The sequence below is a fragment of the Urocampus carinirostris genome, chromosome 10 (genome assembly GCF_059441175.1).
Source record: "Urocampus carinirostris isolate Australia breed hairy pipefish chromosome 10, RoL_Ucar_1.0, whole genome shotgun sequence".
Lineage (NCBI taxonomy): Eukaryota > Metazoa > Chordata > Actinopteri > Syngnathiformes > Syngnathidae > Urocampus > Urocampus carinirostris.
Window position 1 is genome coordinate 28762954 of NC_142358.1, and position 17757 is coordinate 28780710.

At 37.9% G+C, this 17757-nt stretch overlaps 2 protein-coding genes across 2 annotated transcripts in view; one reads left to right on the forward strand and one right to left on the reverse strand.

The window, feature by feature from the left end:
• Window positions 1-4628, reverse strand: part of ngef (neuronal guanine nucleotide exchange factor) — a 45312-nt gene extending 40684 nt beyond the window's left edge. The window contains exon 1 of the mRNA XM_088345227.1: window positions 4113-4628. Within this exon, the coding sequence (XP_088201353.1) occupies window positions 4113-4338 (226 nt within the window). The 5' untranslated portion in view covers window positions 4339-4628. The remainder of the gene's footprint in view (window positions 1-4112) is intronic.
• A 6002-nt stretch (window positions 4629-10630) lies between these two features.
• mrps23 (mitochondrial ribosomal protein S23) lies at window positions 10631-15319 on the forward strand. The gene is made up of 5 exons (XM_088345543.1): window positions 10631-10772; window positions 12806-12985; window positions 13097-13174; window positions 13276-13399; window positions 14928-15319. The coding sequence occupies exons 1-5, from the start codon at window positions 10729-10731 to the stop codon at window positions 15054-15056; spliced, it is 555 nt and encodes a 184-aa protein (XP_088201669.1). The 5' UTR covers window positions 10631-10728; the 3' UTR covers window positions 15057-15319.
• The last annotated feature ends 2438 nt before the right edge of the window (window positions 15320-17757 follow it).

Sequence of the window (17757 nt, forward strand, 5' to 3'; positions counted from 1 at the left end):
CCTTTTTATATAGTATTGTTTACACTATTGGCTCTTTGACTTCATTTTTAAAATACTCTATTGTTTAATTGAACATATTATAGTTGTCATGTTGACTTTGTTTGATATGACCTCTAAACCTTTTAGTGTTACCTATGGCATTCCACAGGGCTCAGTACTAGGTTCCCTTCTTTTCAGCATGTATAAGCTTCCGTTAGGTTATATTATTCACAAGTATGCTATTCAGATGACACTCAACTGTATCTTCCTATAAAGGAATCTGCCTCATTAAGTTGTGGAAATTTTGAGGCCTGCCTCAATGAGATTCTTTACTTTCTTCATGCTAAGGTTTCTTCATTTAGGTTTCAGATTGGGGGATGGTGTAATAGTAGTCTGTAGTATGTACATCCCTTTGAGACTTTTTGCAATTAAGGGTTATACAAATAAACATGACTTGACTTGTATTTTTGTTACATTGCTGCTTTATTTCTGACTCTGTTGACTTTTGTTTTGAAACAATTAAAATAGAAAATTAATATTTATCTTGTCATACAGTTAAAATTTTCACTGAAGTTATTTGATAAAAAAATAAAAACGAAAAAAATATATTTAGTGCCTAAAATCTGTGTGCTGTTTTTAGCGTGTTTCAAGGGGGGATGGGTTCAGTCATTTAAAGATCAGGACATTTCTGAGCTAAAAGTATCTGATCAGTATCAGTCGATACTACCCTGTATTCACTTGGATCGGATAGAGACGAAAATTGCGGTAACGCCCACCCCTACCAACAGTTACTAGTGTCTCCAAGTTAGCTATATATTACATTATTTTTCAGTGTTGTTCTCATACTCCTTTGTACTTAAACATTAGGGTGTTAAATAATAGCACTGAGACACTCCCTGACAATTAGAAAAGCAAATATGCATAAACCAGTTAATGATGCGTCATCAGTGCGTGATGTGCATAGTGACAAATCAAGAATAAAAACCTTGTTTGGTATCAGAGCAACAAGGCATAATTCAAAAAGCATTTTCTCATGACATCAAAATGACCAATTAAAATATGGGTAATTTCTATTCGTAACGGAAAATCCCTATAGTCGGCCCGAGTAGGAAAATGCCAACAAATTGCAGAACATAAATGTAATTTTGTAAATTTGAATCATGTCTTTTGGGGTTTATCACTTGGTGAAAGTTGATGAGAAATGATCTGATTAGCAACGCTTCCCCTTTTTTGCATTTGCTGCAAAATCAACAACGTTATCAACGCACTCTGATCATGCTTTCTGATAAGCTTCAGTACTTTTTACGACTTGTACTGCGTTTACAACGCATGTCCCGTTATGTATTTATCGTCCTATGACCCCTTCAGAGGCCTGTTGTACGCCGGGCAAAGTCCAACTATAAACCCTTTGGTGTGGCTCAGTGAAAATGGTTAATTCCTGTTGAGAACAATGGCTTCTTTACATAACCCAAAAAGAAAACATGTTTCCATCATTCACTAGACAGTCGTTAAGTATTCGGGAGTAAAAACTAAATTCGATTTTAACCTCCCAGTTCCTCCACTCAGTCTTATAAATCAGTTTTCTACGGAACGTCTAGGCATCACAATTGTGTTTTTTTAACCCAACAGGTTACTCAGGTTGAACTCACATAAATGTGCGCTGCAGTCGAGTGGGTGGTAAGCTTTTGTTCCTCATTTAGAAGCAGTTGCGGAGTTTTGGTAATTTGGCAGCAAGCAAAACAACTTGGCGTCAAAAGTTAAAGCTGTAAAGCAGTCCGAGGTAACAAACAGCAAGCCGAAAGTTTAGAAATCTAGTCTCGTCAGTACATAATGTCAAAAGAGACAAAATTAGAAACTTTTTTTCGACTTTTATAGATATTGTACACAATCAGTTTATGTAGGCCTACTATGACCACAACCTATGTTGTGTCTACATTTTTAGAAAACTACATGTTCCAGGTCTGAGAAAAAAACAAAAGAGATCCAGAGCCTGGAAAAAAAGGAGCATGTGTTAATCTTGTTAACCATGTGGCCGCCTTTCCTCCCATATTAAGTTTAAACTGAATTTAGTTTGTCAAAGTAAGAAACTAATTCAGCTTAAGCCATGACAATGTCTTAATGTGTTTTTTTTTACATCTTAAATGTGTTACTTGGCAGATGTTGAGAAATATTGGTGTACCTCAAGAATCCATATCATCATATCTACGGTACCACATTTTCAGATCGATACGGATACCAATACATTTTCAGATCGATACGGATACCAATACATGACTCTTGGTTGGTTGGTTATTGGTTGGTTGCTTGGATCCTTTAACCACTAGGGTCGTAGGGGCACCATTTCCTGTGGTGTGTCTTGGGCAAGTACAGCCTGGTGGCGCCCATCCCTCTCCAGGACAGCACCGATAATATTTATAAATAACAACCCCCCCCCACAAAGTTAATGAGTTTAAATTTAAAAAAATCCCTACACGTTCCTTGAATTGACCTACCCAATATACAGTATGCCTTTATTTTCGAATTTCAAATTCCTTATGGTGAAATGGCCAATAGGGAGCAGCCAGCTTTGAAATTGGTCACCATCATTAGTCCCAACGATACGACTGGTATCGGCACTGATACCAATATGTGGTTCTCGTCATCCCTACAAGTGCTATACAGAGGCGTCAGAATTGATACTGGATATTCATGCATACATTTTTAAATATGAGCCTGGAGGTAAACCAAATGCAATGCCAACTTAAAAAAACATTCGGAACCAAAACAGACTCATTTGGTTATACCAACGAATGGTTTCTGAAAATATATATACTGTTTGTAAAATAACGTAACATGTTCCCTTAAAGGATATCATTCAGGATGAAGATGTTTACGTTTTGTATTGTGATATGTATCATACTGGAGCCACTTATTGCAATACTCATTGTATTTTGGAGTTAATGTCAATAACAAGCAAAATGTAAACGCTTTCCCCGGAAAGTTTTTATATTGTTAACAGTTTTTGATAAGTGTATTCTAATAATGAGTAGTTAAAAACATCAGAGGTTAACAAAACACAATTTTTGATATCTATTTATATTTTTTTAGATATTTATATACTCCAACAGAAACCTTTTGCATTTATTGTATGTGCTTACAAATTTGAAGATAATTTGATCTTTGTCCTTCGACTCCAGCATTATTGTTTATCTCAGACAGTTGGTTTCGACCCGGGTAATACATTTTGCTTTGAAATACACTAAAAACAAAATGTCGGTTATCGTTATATTTCTTATCTCTTGATTACCTAGTTAGTCTTTATTCTTGAACAGAATTTTTTACACTTCTTATTCGGGCATCTCTTTTTTCTAAAGTTGAAATAGAATTTTGATTTAATTTTGTCAAAAACAAAGACTGCGAGTCTTGACCTCCCCAAATTTTTTAAAAAAAAAATCTTGTTATTTTATCTTTTAAACCTTAAAATTAGTCGGGGGGACATAGGCTAAGTTGCTCCCACTCTGTGCCTGGTGTCTTGGGACTGAACCACTGACGGTTCCATGGGCCACACTTTTGAACCCACTGCCATTGACCGCTAAAGATGTTTGATGCATTTTTACTGGTCTGGCAGTAAATTATATTTAACTGACTGCCATTTCTACTAGAATGTGTTGTGGCCACCAGCAAAACCAGACATATCAAACACAGCGAAAGGCCCGATCCGGCACGCCATAGATTTTTAAAAAAGAAGCAAATTCCTTGGTCATTTGTATCTGAAGTGGTGTTTTTTAAAATAAATGCAAACCAAATTTTCTCTCTGGCCTCTAGAGCAGGGTTGAGTTTGCATGGTGAATTGGTTCAGGTGTAAAATTGCATTCACATAACTGTTAGAATAAACCAGTTAACACTGTCATAATATTTTCCCCATTGTTTGTGAATAAATGTGTTGTGTTCAGAAAACTTCCCTTGTCATCCATGATTATGATAAGTAGGGTAGGATACTAATCTTGGCTGGACGATAAACAAAGCTAAACATCTGGAGTTGACATTCTTATACTGATCCAGCCCCAGAGCCAAACTGACTGTGGCATCCCTGGACTAAACTCAATTTAAAGCATAAACTACCCAGATCACTAAATAATGGCACTTTCTCTTACTTTCAGCATTTTCAGAAGCAGCCATTCTCTTCCTTCTCATAGAACGGTAAAATCGAGAGTTCCTGCGAATGGGCTCTCTGCTCAGGCCCACCCTCGATTCCTCATCATCATCGTCGTCATCATAGACCTCCTCGTGGCTTGGTAGAGCGGGAGCGTTTCGATGCTTGTCAGAACTTTCCTGGGATTTGGTCCCCCAGATGCCCCGGAACAGGGCAGCCACAGACATGGCAAGTATGTGGCGAGTACTCAGTAAAACTTGGAGGGAACTGTTTGAAAATAATCCATTCTAATCAGCCAGAATCCAGAAGAAAATCCATCTTGAGAAATACTTGCAATCCTTGATTGTATTCATTGAAAAAAACACCCTAAAAATCCGGAGCAGGAAGAGTAAATATGGTGTTTAGCCAGCAAAAAAAAGGAGGTCAGTGTTGCTTAGGTCCATTCCATTCTGTGCTGTTGTTAGCTACGCTGGCAGCCAGTACGGACCAGAGTGCTTTGCCTATTTCTACCTAAGCTGTAATTATTGCATTTATGACTCGCTCTCCCTCTCCTGCTCTTTGTCCCTCCTCTGTTTGGCTCCGTCCCTCTCACTACACCACCCTGACATTCCTTAACTCAACCTGCCTACTTCTCTGCCCTAAAACGCTCCCTGTTGCCGAACCAGAAAAGTGAACCACCCCTAGTTTACAGTCATTCTCTATTTTACAATTAGGGAAATCATAGAGAAACACTTTTCAAAGATAAATGTTAGCTAGTCCGAGAAAGCTCCTCTGTGAAAGTGTGAGTGCAAAACTGTGAGAAATGTTCCTGATCCTGTTGAGCTGGGACCCAATACACAACTTTTTTTCAGGTCAGCTGACATTAAGAGTTCAAAGCTCACATTTTCTTGTTTTGCATAGAACAAAAAAACGTATGTGTCGCTATGCAATTGTTCCCTGTCCTTTCTGAGTTTTGCATTTTTTTAACGTACTGTTTTGGACTAGATTCCTTACGTGTTTAAATCTGTTTTACACATGGTTTTACTCTAGGCCAGAAACCATCGCAATTCAGCTTAAAATTAATGCTTGATCGAGGATAAAATTTGCTTGTATACCGCGACAATTGTCACAGGCCAGAAACAGACACAGGACCCAATAGCGCTCGTTTTCTCAGTTTTTATTAATAGAGAGGGAGAACAGGGCTTGCTTCCATGATCCGATGGTTGACGGACAAGGGGAGCAGGAGATGCAGAAGTGGCACTTCCGTGTCTAGCGAGGAGGGTCGAAGACAGGCAGGAATTACAAGTCGTTAACCGGGACTGGAGAGCAAGGGTGTCAAGTTCGGAAACGAGGTCGGCAACAGGAGGCAGGCAGGTAGCGGGACAAAACAGGTTGGATAAGGGGCAGGCAGAGCGGGGCAGAGTCAGGTCCGGAAACAGGTTGGCAACGAGAATCAGGCAGAGAAAAACAGGGCATGAACAGAGTCTGACGTAAGAGTTTGCCGAGCTGGGAGCAACGGTTTGCATAACGATCTGACAGGGATCTCTGGGAAGTCGGGGGTTTAAAAGGAGTACATCAGCCAATCAGCTGTCCGGTGCCAATTAAGCAGTCGCAGGTGCTCTGAATCGGCAATCATGACAACAATATTAGTCAAGTCAAGTCAAGTCATGTTTATTTGTGACGCCCTTAATCACAAGGAGTCTCAAAGGGCTGCACGGACCACAGATTATTGCAAACTACAGAATATTATTACACCATCCCCTGATCTAAAACCTACAAGAGGCCAAGGAAAAACTCAAAAACCTCAACATCAGGAAAATGAAGGGACCGCACATGAGGATGACCATGCTGCAATGGATGTTACAAACACAAATGATACACAGCTATTGTCAACAAAAAATATAGGTTACATTTTAAGCCTAGATTCAAACAGTTCCACCGAGGTTGCGGATCGAATCTCAGGGGGAAGAGCATTCCACAACATCGGGGCCCGAATGGAGAACGCTCTCAAACCTGCGGTCCTCTTCTTGCCTCTTGGGACCTCTAGTGAGGCCAGCATTTTCAGAGCGAGGGCACTTGATCAGAACATAGGGGGAAATTAAATCTGAAAGACATGAGGGAGCCAGTCCATGCATGATTTTGTATTGTACCAACAGAACCTTAAAATCACATCTTAAGCTAACAGCGAGCCAATGCAGGTTAGCTAAAATCGGGGTAATGTGATCAAACTTTCTTGTCTTAGTTAAAAGCCTTAGCATTCTACAATGATGCTGCCGCCTGCCACAAGTGACTGAGACAATCTTGATTAAAGGCAAAATTAACCCCAAAATCAGTATTATTATTTCTTTTCATTTTTTTTCACACAAAAATTGTTATACAGTGTACACAATTTGAAATGTTTGAAAAATGTACAAAACACAAAGCATGTAAATGATCAGGTAAGAGATTAATTTGTGAGGGAAACTCAAAGTCTTAATTTTTTAATTGGGGTATGTACTACTCTATACCGTATAGCTTTTTTTTTTTAATTCTAAGGGTGCTACACGAAATTGATTACATTTCTTAAGTATACATTTTCATTTACAGTAATCCCTACAATAATGCAGTTCACCCTTCTTGGTTTTGCTGCTTCACAGATCAGTGTGTTCTGCATTCTGATTAGCTAAACATTCTTGGAGAGATTAGTTATTTGTGAAAACAAAACAACAACAAACATTTATTAATGTAATACTAAGTAGTTTTCTTGTTTTAAACAGATGCTTTGGTCTGTTATTTAAAAAACAAAATCAGCTGTACAAAAAAAGAAGCGCATTTTACTTCAAATATTTTACTTATCAAAGGTAGTTGTTGGAACATAACAGTGAGGAAAACGGGGGGTTGCTTTTTTTTGCAAGTAGTTAAATATAATGTTAGCTGTACGTTTCTAACAGAGGTATTTTGGATTTGGGTCAGAAACTGGTCTGGTCTGTTTTCAAAATTATTTAGTCCAAAAATAGATGTCTGAGGCCGCTGTGTTCATGATTGTAGCCTAAATAGTACTGTATGGGGGTGCTCTATTTAAAGGCATCCTTGATCAGGGTTGGGTAGGGTTACTTTAACTTGATTACTTTCAATTACTTTTGGATTACTCCTATACCAAATATGCTAATAAAAGACAAAATAAACTAAATATGAATACAATTATGACTCACAACACGTGGTAAGCTTTCTCTCCTGGCTTTGATCTCTTTGATCTCCAGCAAAACTAACATAAAATGCGACAGAAACAAAATGAGAATAAATCCAAACAGCTTGCCAACATCATTTTTGCCGTTCCATGTATTCCGTTACTCCCCAAGCCTGCACAAAATTGAGTAATTTTATTCATATTTAGTTTCTTTTGCCTTTTATTAGCATATTTGGTATTGGAGTAATCCAAAAGTCATTGAAAGTACCGTAATCAAGTTAAAGTAACCCTACCCAACCCTGTCCTTGATTTTAAAAAAACTATATCAAATTGTATTATTATTATTATTATTATGTACAAAGGTATAGTATGGATATATACAGGAAATGTGTCTGTGTGAGTTTGTGTAATGTGTGTATGCAAATTGGATAAAGATAAAAGTCCATGGATAGTATTACTTGATCGACATTGCCCTCATAAAAACATGAATTTAAACATTGCAGTGTTGGTTGACGTCATGGAAGCCATAGGTGCCCATTCTATATGTCTGTCTGTCCGTCTGTCTAGGTATTTATTTATGTCGTAAAGAAAGATGTTTTCTTTCCACACGATATAACGATAAGAATTAGCAATACAATAAGAGGGCCTCTTTCAGCTAGTCTGTCATGGTTACTGACTAGCATCACCTGTGCCCGCTCTTTTGGCACCAGCCACTGTGGGCTACCTGATTGGTTTCCTGTCCCTTTTTAAACCCAGTCCTTTCACTCTCCGGTCTTCAGTCCGTCAGCGAGCCTCTATTGTTACAAGGCAAGCATTTTGACCCTGGCTCCCGCCTGTCCCGTTTTTGCACCAGTTTTTCCACCTGTCCGTTTCTGATCTCCCCATTGTTGATCCCGACCACGTCTGCTCTCCTGTCCCGGCTATCGACCTGTTTTTTCGTCCCTGAGACCACCATCTCACGCTACGGAAGGACCACTTCCGTATTCGGATCAAGATCCGATTGTGTGAGCGGCTTGCTTCCCACGTCCAGCAAGCTCTGCCCATCTTCTTTCTGTCATGATTGCCGATCCAGTACACCTGCGACTGCTTAATTGGCGCCAACAGCCCGGACAGCTGATTGGCTGATGTACTTTTTTTAAACCCCCGGCTTCCAAGAGGAAGCCGTCAGATCGTTATGCGAACCGTTGCCTCCTGCTCCATAAGCTTTTACGTCAGACTCTGTTCCTGCCCTGCTTTTCTCTGCCTGATCCTCGTTGCCAAACTGTTTCCGGACCTGACTCTGCCCCGTTCTGCCTGCCTGTTATCCGATCTGTTTTGCCCCGTTACCTGCATGCCTCCTGTTGCCGACCTCGTTTCTGAACTTTACACCACCCTTGCTCTGCAGTCCCGGCTAGAAACTTGTAATTCCCGCCTGTCTTCGACCCTCCTCGCTAGACACGGAAGTGCCACTTCCGCATCTCCTGCTCCTCTTGTCCGTCAACCATCGGATCGTGGAATCAAGCCCTACCTTCCCTCTTTATTAATAAAAACTGAGAAAACGAGCGCTATTGGGTCCTGTGTCCATTTCTGGTCTGTGATACTTTCTATCAATAAAACGTTACGCAATTGGGTCCTGATTCCGGTCTGGTCGTGACAGTGTCTCTAGAATGCATTCATAAAAATGAACAACAAAGTTAACGATAGTAATACAATAAAAAATAAAAAACAATGTAAATTCAGACAGCTATTATTAAATCATCTAAGGTGGGGTCAGTAACCTTTTTATCCGAGAGCTACTTTTTGTTGCCGCTTGGCATGGAGGGCTAGTAATTTGATATGCATTTCAAATACGACAACTTATTAAATCATTACTTTGTTGTTACTATGTTACTATTAGGTTTTAATTGTTAGAAGTTGAGTTAAAGAACATCTAAGTCAACCCCTGAAACATCATGCCAGTTAGAAATCAAATTTGCTGGAAAATGTCAATGACCCATCGCTGTTTTTTTTTTGTTTTTTTTGGTTTGAACAATTGTTATTGACACTTTTAACAGCAAATAAACAATGTGAGGTTTGAACATTTTTTCTCGACACTTATAACAGCAATTAAGCATATTCACAATTTTATTATATCAATTTCTAACAATATGAGGTTTGAACAATTTTCTCACATTTGTTTTTTTGGGGGGTTTTTTTTTTGGTTTGAACAATAGGCTATTTATAGACCTGTATGCGGGCTACGGGTGATTTTAGGGGCCTACTGAGTGCCCAAAGGCACTATGTTGGATACCCTTATTCAAAGGATTTTATTCCATTCACGTTTTTTTCGACCCCTACAATATTAGTGATTCAAAGGCTCTCTGTATTTTATTAAGCAATGACATATTATTTGTGGGGACACGGCTCCTCTCGTCATGCCAAAACAACGCCCTTGATTAGAATCCTCAATCCACATTCATCTCACAATGTTTACTATTAATCCATTTGATATAAAATTGTTCAAACCTCAGATTGTTAGAATATGATATAATGAAATTGTGAATGTATTTAATTGCTGTTAAAAGTGTCGATAAAAAGTCATATTGTTGGGATATGATATAATAAAATTGTGTGTTTCATTGCTGTTAAAAATGTTGGAAAAAATTGTTAAAACGTCATATTGTTAGATATAACGAAATTGTGAATGTGCTTAATTGCTGTTAAGATTGTCGAGAAAAATTGTTCAAACCTACCATTGTTTATTTGCTGTTAATAATGTCAATAAAATTGTTCAAACAAAATATATATATATATATATATATATATATATATATATATATATATATATATATATATATATATATATATATATATATATATATATATATATTGACAGATGTTTAATTGCTGTTAAAATTGTCGAGAAAAAATGTTCAAACCTCACATTGTTTATTTGTTGTTAATAATGTCAATAAAATTGTTCAAACCAAAAATATATATATATTGTCAGATGTTTAATTGTTGTTAAAATTGTCGCGAAAAATTGTTCAAACCTCACATTGTTTATTTGCTGTTAATAATGTCAATAAAAGTTTTCAAACAAAAAAAAAAAAAAAATATATATATATATATATATATATATATATATATATATATATATATATATATATATATATATATATATATTGACAGATGTTTAATTGCTGTTAAAATTGTCGAGAAAAATTGTTCAAACCTCACATTGTTTATTTGTTGTTAATAATGTCAATAAAATTGTTCAAACCAAAAATATATATATATTGTCAGATGTTTAATTGTTGTTAAAATTGTCGAGAAAATTGTTCAAACCTCACATTGTTTATTTGCTGTTAATAGTGTCAATAAAATTTTTCAAACTAAAAACTTCTGAAAGACGAAAATACTACCGGAAGTGGAATTCTTAATTTCCTGTTTGGCGAGGGAAGCGTTTTGCTAACGGAGCTGCGACGAGAAGCGCAGTCCAATACTGTTCTAAATGGCTGGGAGCAGATTAGAGAGGGTCGGAACAGTGTTTTCCCGGTAAAAGAGTCTTTTTAATGACCTATTTTTTCGCTACTTGACGAGATTGCACGAGCGCTAACACAAATGGAGAACCTTCAGTTCAGAGTGATTCTTCGTATTGTTGCACTGATAACTACGCTTCAACTCTTGTGAAAATGTATTATTCCATTTATAGATCTGCAAGTAATATCTGATAAGTTATCTTTGATGTTATTCAAGTCCGATGTTTGATGCGCATCTTGATGACGACATATACATGCGACAAAATTAAGAATACTTTATTTAAAGTACTTTTACGTTTAAAAAATATTTTTTAAATGGTTAGAATTTTAATCTACTTTTTTTTAGTTGTATGAATATAATTTTACGTTCCTGCGCTTTTCTCATCTATTATTTGGAAGGACGACCTTGTGGATATGTTGTATGCTAACTACACTTGGACCGACGACATTGTCACGCTGATATTTTCTGACAGTTTTTCCTAAATGTGAAGCTATTGTTCATTCATTGTTTATTTGTAATTGTTCGATTTCATTTAATCAGTACTTCCACAACACGTAACTGGTCCAATGACAGCCTTTCTTGTAGTTGTACTGTAATACAAATAAATTACCATTTACTTGGAAGAAAAACGGCACAACTCACATTTTTATAATGGTGAAATGTTTATTGGAAAACTGTGCTAAACCTCCTTTTAAGATATTAGTAGAAATATTGTTTTTTTAGACGGTTATAAGAAGTATATATATACATCCACAGGGTTAGGTAGGGTTACTTTGACTTGACTACTTTCAATTACTTTTGGATTACTCCAATACCTCATCCTTCTCATTAGCCGTACCGCCTATCCTCAATAGGGTCGCAGGGGGGCTGGTGCCCATCCCAGCCATCTCCGGGCAGTTGGCAGGGGACACCCTGAACTGGTTGCCAGCCAATCGCAGGGCACACGGGGGCAGACAACTCACTCGCTCAGTCACACCTAGGGACAATTTGGACCGGCCAATTCACCTGAAATGCATGTCTTTAGAATGTGGGAGGAAACCAGAGTGCCCGGCGGAAACCCACGGAAGCACGGGGAGAACATACAAACTCCGCACAGTAAGGCCGGGAGCTGGATTTGAACCCACGCAGGAGGTTCCCACGACCTCAGAACCGTGCCGCACATGCGCTAACCACTGCGCCGCCGTGCTGCCCTACTCCAATAACAAATATGCTAATAAAAGACGAAATAAACTAAATATGAATAAAATTATGACTCACAACACGTGGTAAGCTTTCTCTCCTGGCTTTGATCTCTTTGATCCCCGGCAAAACCAACAAAATGCGACAGAAAAAAAATGAAAATAAATCCAAACAGCTTGCCAACATCATTTTTGCCATTCCATGTATTCCGTTACTCCCCAAGCCTGCACAAAATTTAGTAATTTTATTCATATTTAGTTTCTTTTGTCTTTTATTAGCATATTTGGTATTGGAGTAATCCAAAAGTAATTGAAAGTAATCCAGTTAAAGTAACCCTACCCAACCCTGTATACACACATACATATATAGATATATATATTTATATATATATATATATATATATATATATATAATCATTTATTTTACTTTGACTTGCATTACCATTCACAAGGCATGCATGGTTTAGTATAATTGAACCATTTGAAAAGAATATACAGATATGCTTGTAAATGTATAGAACCAGCAAGATTTCTTAAACAGTGTGGTTTAGTAGGAAGCTTTATTTATTTCAGCCAGAACAGTGGCCACACACTGACAGTATTTTTGCTGCTTAGAATATTTTTAATTATTTAAATATATAGTAACATATCATTTTTGACACACTCCTTCAAGATTTGTGTTTTAATCTGCTTTTTTTTAAATAGGATAACTTATTGCTTTGTCTGAGAAACTAATACATTAAAGCCACGTCCTCAGAAATAAATCTAGTTATTTTCTGATGTGTTGAAGAAAATCTGACATTTCTAGTGCTTTCTTCTCTTTTATCAGCTTTGTATGTATGACTAACTGTCCCGAAATATGATTTACAGGGTCCGAGATCTAATGCGGTCCGGTGTTATGAAACCAACAGAAAAACCTATTTGGTACGATGTATATGAAGCGTTTCCACCAAAACGGCACCCAGAGTATATAAAGCCCTATCTGAAATTTCACCACAAGAAGCCAGACACGGTGCCTGAAATTTTCTACATTGAAGACAAAGTAAGAGCGTAAGTAAAAATATAAGATTTCAATATTAATCTGTGGTAATACGGCAGGTTATTTTTAGATATAATAATATTGGGGGGAAAAATGCATTAAATATTTTTCTACATTTTTAGGAAATTTTATGAACAATACGGGAAAGGTGTTTGTCCTTTCGATCTTACAAAATCCAACTTTGTTTCTACATGTCAAAGGTATGCGATATGATATTTTAGGGGTCTGATTTGTGCTGTTTTTTTTCTTCTTAAATGACAACACACTCACCTTTTCCACATTGTTTTGTGTTGCACTGTAGGTTTGTTGACAAATATGCAGAGTTAGAGAGCCAATCAGAGATGCATGAGTCGGACCTGTTTGAAGAGACGGCTAAGGCTTTACTTGCTGAGGGCATCATACTGAGAAGGAGAGGAAAATCACCAGTAAGCGTTCATTTCAAAATCTCAATTTCCCCGGATGTTTTGTCCTAGAAAACAACCAAGCTTTGCAGGGCCGACGACAATCCCAACATGTTTTATTTAAAAGTTCAGAATAATAAAAAGTAGCCCTCATGCATTCCAAAATACAGTATTTTAATGTTCTGCGTTTGATTATAATGGAAGTTTGGTCCATAAAACTGCACTGTTTGATTTTTCCCTTTAAATTAATTTAAAAAGGAGAAATTATTTTACCCTCAAACTATGGTTACTTTTCTTTATTTTAGGTGGGGAAAAAATATGAATTCAAAAATATTTGTGTTTCCATTTTTAACTAGAAGATGACCAGGTTTGGTAATACTCTGACTTACTATCACTATTTCTTTCTTTTTAGGAGTAACAAATAGATAAATCAGTTTATAGGTTATGCTCTGCAGTAATAAGAAAAAAAGATAGGTTCAGATCAGGATAGTTTGCAAAATAAAGTTTCACGACATTTGATATTAAAGGAGCTACTTGGACTACTATTAACTAGTGAATAGTTTAGTAGACACGCAAAATAAGAAGAGAAAACATGAATTAATTTTGAGTTTGCGAGAACTGGAGAGGACTACAAAAAAACCTCACAATGCCAAATTCAAAATTTGTTTTAAAGCCCTCCCCTGAGCCTTTTCTTTTTATTATATCTCCTACTTTACCAAAAGCAGCTTTGCCCTTAAGGGTGTGGAATCGAAGAACAGCAACATTTTTGGCCAACAGTGACAATATAAACAGTGCATGAAAGTCAAAATAACAGCTGGCATCTCATGCGGTCTCCTTAGCAGGTGTCCTAAATATTAAAGACAGCTTTGACATTGGACAGAAAATTCCAAAGACACCCTGGTTATATAGTTTATGCAGTGAAGAAAATAAGTATTTGAACACCCTGCTATTTCTCCCACTTAGAAATCTTGGAGGGGTCTGAATTTTTCATCAAAGGTGCATGTCCACCGTGAGAGAGATAAACTAAAAAGAATAATCCCGAAATCACAATGCATGATTTTTTTTAACAATTAATTTGTGATATTGCCGCAAATAAGTATTTGAACACCTGAAAAAATGAATGTTAATGTTTGGTACAGTAGCCTGTGTTTGATATTACAGAGGTCAAACGTTCCCTGTAGTTTTTCACCAGGTTTGCACACACTGCAGGAGGAATCTTGGCCCACTCCTCCACACAGATCTTCTCTAGATCACTCAGGTTTCTGGGCTGTCGCTGAGAAACAGAGATTGAGCTCCCTCCTAAGATTTTTGATTGGGTTCAGGTCTGGAGTCTGGCTGGGCCATGCTAGAACCTTGATATCCTTCTTACGGAGCCACTCCTTGGTTATAAAATAGCAGGGTGTACTTATTTTATTCACTGTACATACAGTAGTGCATTACTGGACAAGGATATGAATAGGCTACTAGGTTTATGTCCTGTCAAAAGTACAGTATATAAACAGCAAAGTCGAGAACGGTTTTATTGATATGTCATTTGCATTTCATTTTGCAGGTGGCAGCCAAATCCAGAGATCCATTGTTAAGGCTGAAGCTAACAGACATGTTGGCAGAGCAACAACCCGATAATGACAGCGAGCTAAAGCATGAAGAGCCCACGTCACATAACACACAAGCCTCCTAGATCGTTGATCTTCTCGTTCCCTGGAAGTTCTGCTCACTTGTAGAAACACAATCATGGTGGTGACTGAGGCTTCTTGTTTCATCTAATGGCCCAGCATGGAAAATACTGGATACAAGTTCTGGACATGATTTTAACTTCCATTGTAATGAACACAGATTGGAAAAAAACAACCATCTATACTAATGAGCATATCAGCCTAATTGTATTAAGTTTGTAATAATACCAGAAATGGAACTAAACAAAAATAAACTGCTGAAGTTTTTCATGATGTTACCTCATTTGGTCACTTCTAGCAGGTGCCTTTTATCAATGCTGTCAGCAGTTCTGTCCAAGGTGCACAAAACACTTGAGTCCACTCTTCTTTGATGCGTTAACATGCAGGAAATAGTCTCAAACTTTAGAGCAATTCAATTGGATTGTCTAGCACACAAGTGTAAAACAACAATACCTGCGAGCAATCCAATCGGAAGTGGCAGAGAATGTCAGTTTTTAAATATACAGTGGAATCTCGCTAGTTCGCGGTTCCACTTTTGCGGGTTCAGAGCTTCGCGGGTCTAAAAAATATACCTTACCTTCTCAATAAAAGCATTTATTGACTTGACACCATTGAGCGCGAGCTTATCTCAACTGAGGACATGGTGTGGACACTCTTATTGTGAAGTGGACACTCTTATTGTGAAGGGGAGGGCGAGGCCCTGACACAATGCTTAGTCATGGTGAGTTACCGCTTCGCTCACCCCCCCTCCTTGAACTACTCCCACCTCACCCCTTTCTTATGTGGCCCTCAGTTTATCATGGGGAACTCGGCGACGTAAGTATATTCTCTTCTGTCACATTTCATCTCAAGTTTGACTTTATTATACCAAAAGCGAGCGGTTGTATGTACTACCTAAACACGGCTAATTGTGTGTGGTTTCGTGTATTTGTTGTAAAAGCCATTCGATGCCGCTAGCTAAAGTATGTTGTTATTGTCAGAAGGTAGCTCTTTCACTTTCATTAAAATGAACACAGACCATTTTATACTGTATACCTGTATACGTTTTTTAAGCATTTTTGATGGGGCGCCGCTACTTTGCGGATTTTCAGTTTTCGCGGGTGGTCTTGGTCCCCTTTAACCGTGATAACCGAGGGATTACTGTACATTGTTTTTGCCTTTACCTTCTAACATTAAATCAAAGATTATTTAATTGGTGTGTCGACATTTCGTTCTGTGTGCATGGTTACAAAGAATGACAATAAAAGTAAATTCTATTCTATTCTTCTTCATGCCATTCCTCACAATCAACAAAGTATTGTGCTTGTTACCTGAGTGTGCTCATCTTCTGCTTCTTGTGTGTTTACAAGTTGCACTTCCTTCCAGAAGTGTGGGTTTACACTGTATGGATGGACACAACTGGCATATCTGCTTCAAGGACAGAAAATAAAATGGAAACGTCAAGGTGAAATCAACCAATACTTGAGTTTTGTTTCGCAAGTAAGCCGGTGTTAGCGTGTGTCATTTACTGCCGTGCTACAAGTCCGCAGTTCTTGTAATTATTCACTATTTGATGGAACGTTTCATTTAGTTTTTCAATGAAAGTGCATGGAAACTAATGACAGATAGGTGCCTAATTGAGAACCGTTTAAACAAAAACAAAAGTTTGGTGCTCTGAGCAACTAGGAACCTGTGGACGGCAAATTCCAATTCAATTTGAATGTTTTAAGAGTGTCGGAAGTGGATCTGTAACAAACAATTTGGCATCACAACAAAAGGAATAAAAACAGATCTAAAAGTTTGCGTCGATTTCTTACTTTCTGTCATTTTCCAATTTGGTACTGTAAAAATTGTGTTATGATGACATAAAACCTGATGCATTTTCCCTTGTCATATGCATCCCTAGTGGTCAAGTGGTTAGAATTAGGTGCTCTCACTGCTGCGATCCGAGTTCTATTCCTGTTGCATCCATCCATCTGTTCATTAATTGCACCGCTCATCCTCAGTAGGGTCTCGGGGGGACTGGAGCCCATCCCAGTTATCTTCAGAGAGTGGACAGGGGACATCCTGAACTAGTTGCCAGCCAGTTGCAGGGCACACAAGAGACAGACAATGCACTCGCTCATTCACGCCTAGGGGCAATTTGGACCGGCCACTTAACCTGCCATACATGTTTTTGGAATGTGGGAGGAAACTGGAGTGCTCTGAGGAAACCCACAAGGAGAACATGCAAACTCCGCACCGAGGAAAGCTGGTAGCTGGATTGGAACCATGACCTCAGAACTGTGCCGTTGATGCACTCACCACCCAGCCCCTCTTGCATCCAATATTGTGCAAATGAGGTCAGCGATACTTTTCGACTGATAAAATTCCTCAATTACGGTAATATACTACTGTAATACCTCGTGTATACAAGCACACTACGCTAAACCTTGGTTGTATGTGTGCCATCATAATCTCATTACAAGATTGTAATTTGAATTGCTGAACTTAATTGTGTTGTATGGAATTTACAACTTTGTTACTCTGTGCTGACATCTCCTGGTCTAAAGTCATGATTGCTACCTCAGTCAGTTTATCAAGCACGGACATCATTTCTTAGATGCGAGTGTGGGAGTTTGGGTTGGTGTTTGGACTGTATTTGAAACAGGTATTTTCTTACTTTTACCATGTTCATGCTACACTGACAAAAACCGGTGATGACGAGCATAGAGTCACTCTCCACCC

Coding starts and splice junctions, on each gene's coding strand:
- mrps23 (XM_088345543.1), top strand. CDS start 10,729: ATGGCTGGGAGCAGATTAGAGAGGGTCGGAACAGTGTTTTCCCG. Junction 10,773..12,805: donor GTCGGAACAGTGTTTTCCCG/GTAAAAGAGTCT, acceptor TATGATTTACAG/GGTCCGAGATCTAATGCGGT. Junction 13,175..13,275: donor TTTGTTTCTACATGTCAAAG/GTATGCGATATG, acceptor GTTGCACTGTAG/GTTTGTTGACAAATATGCAG.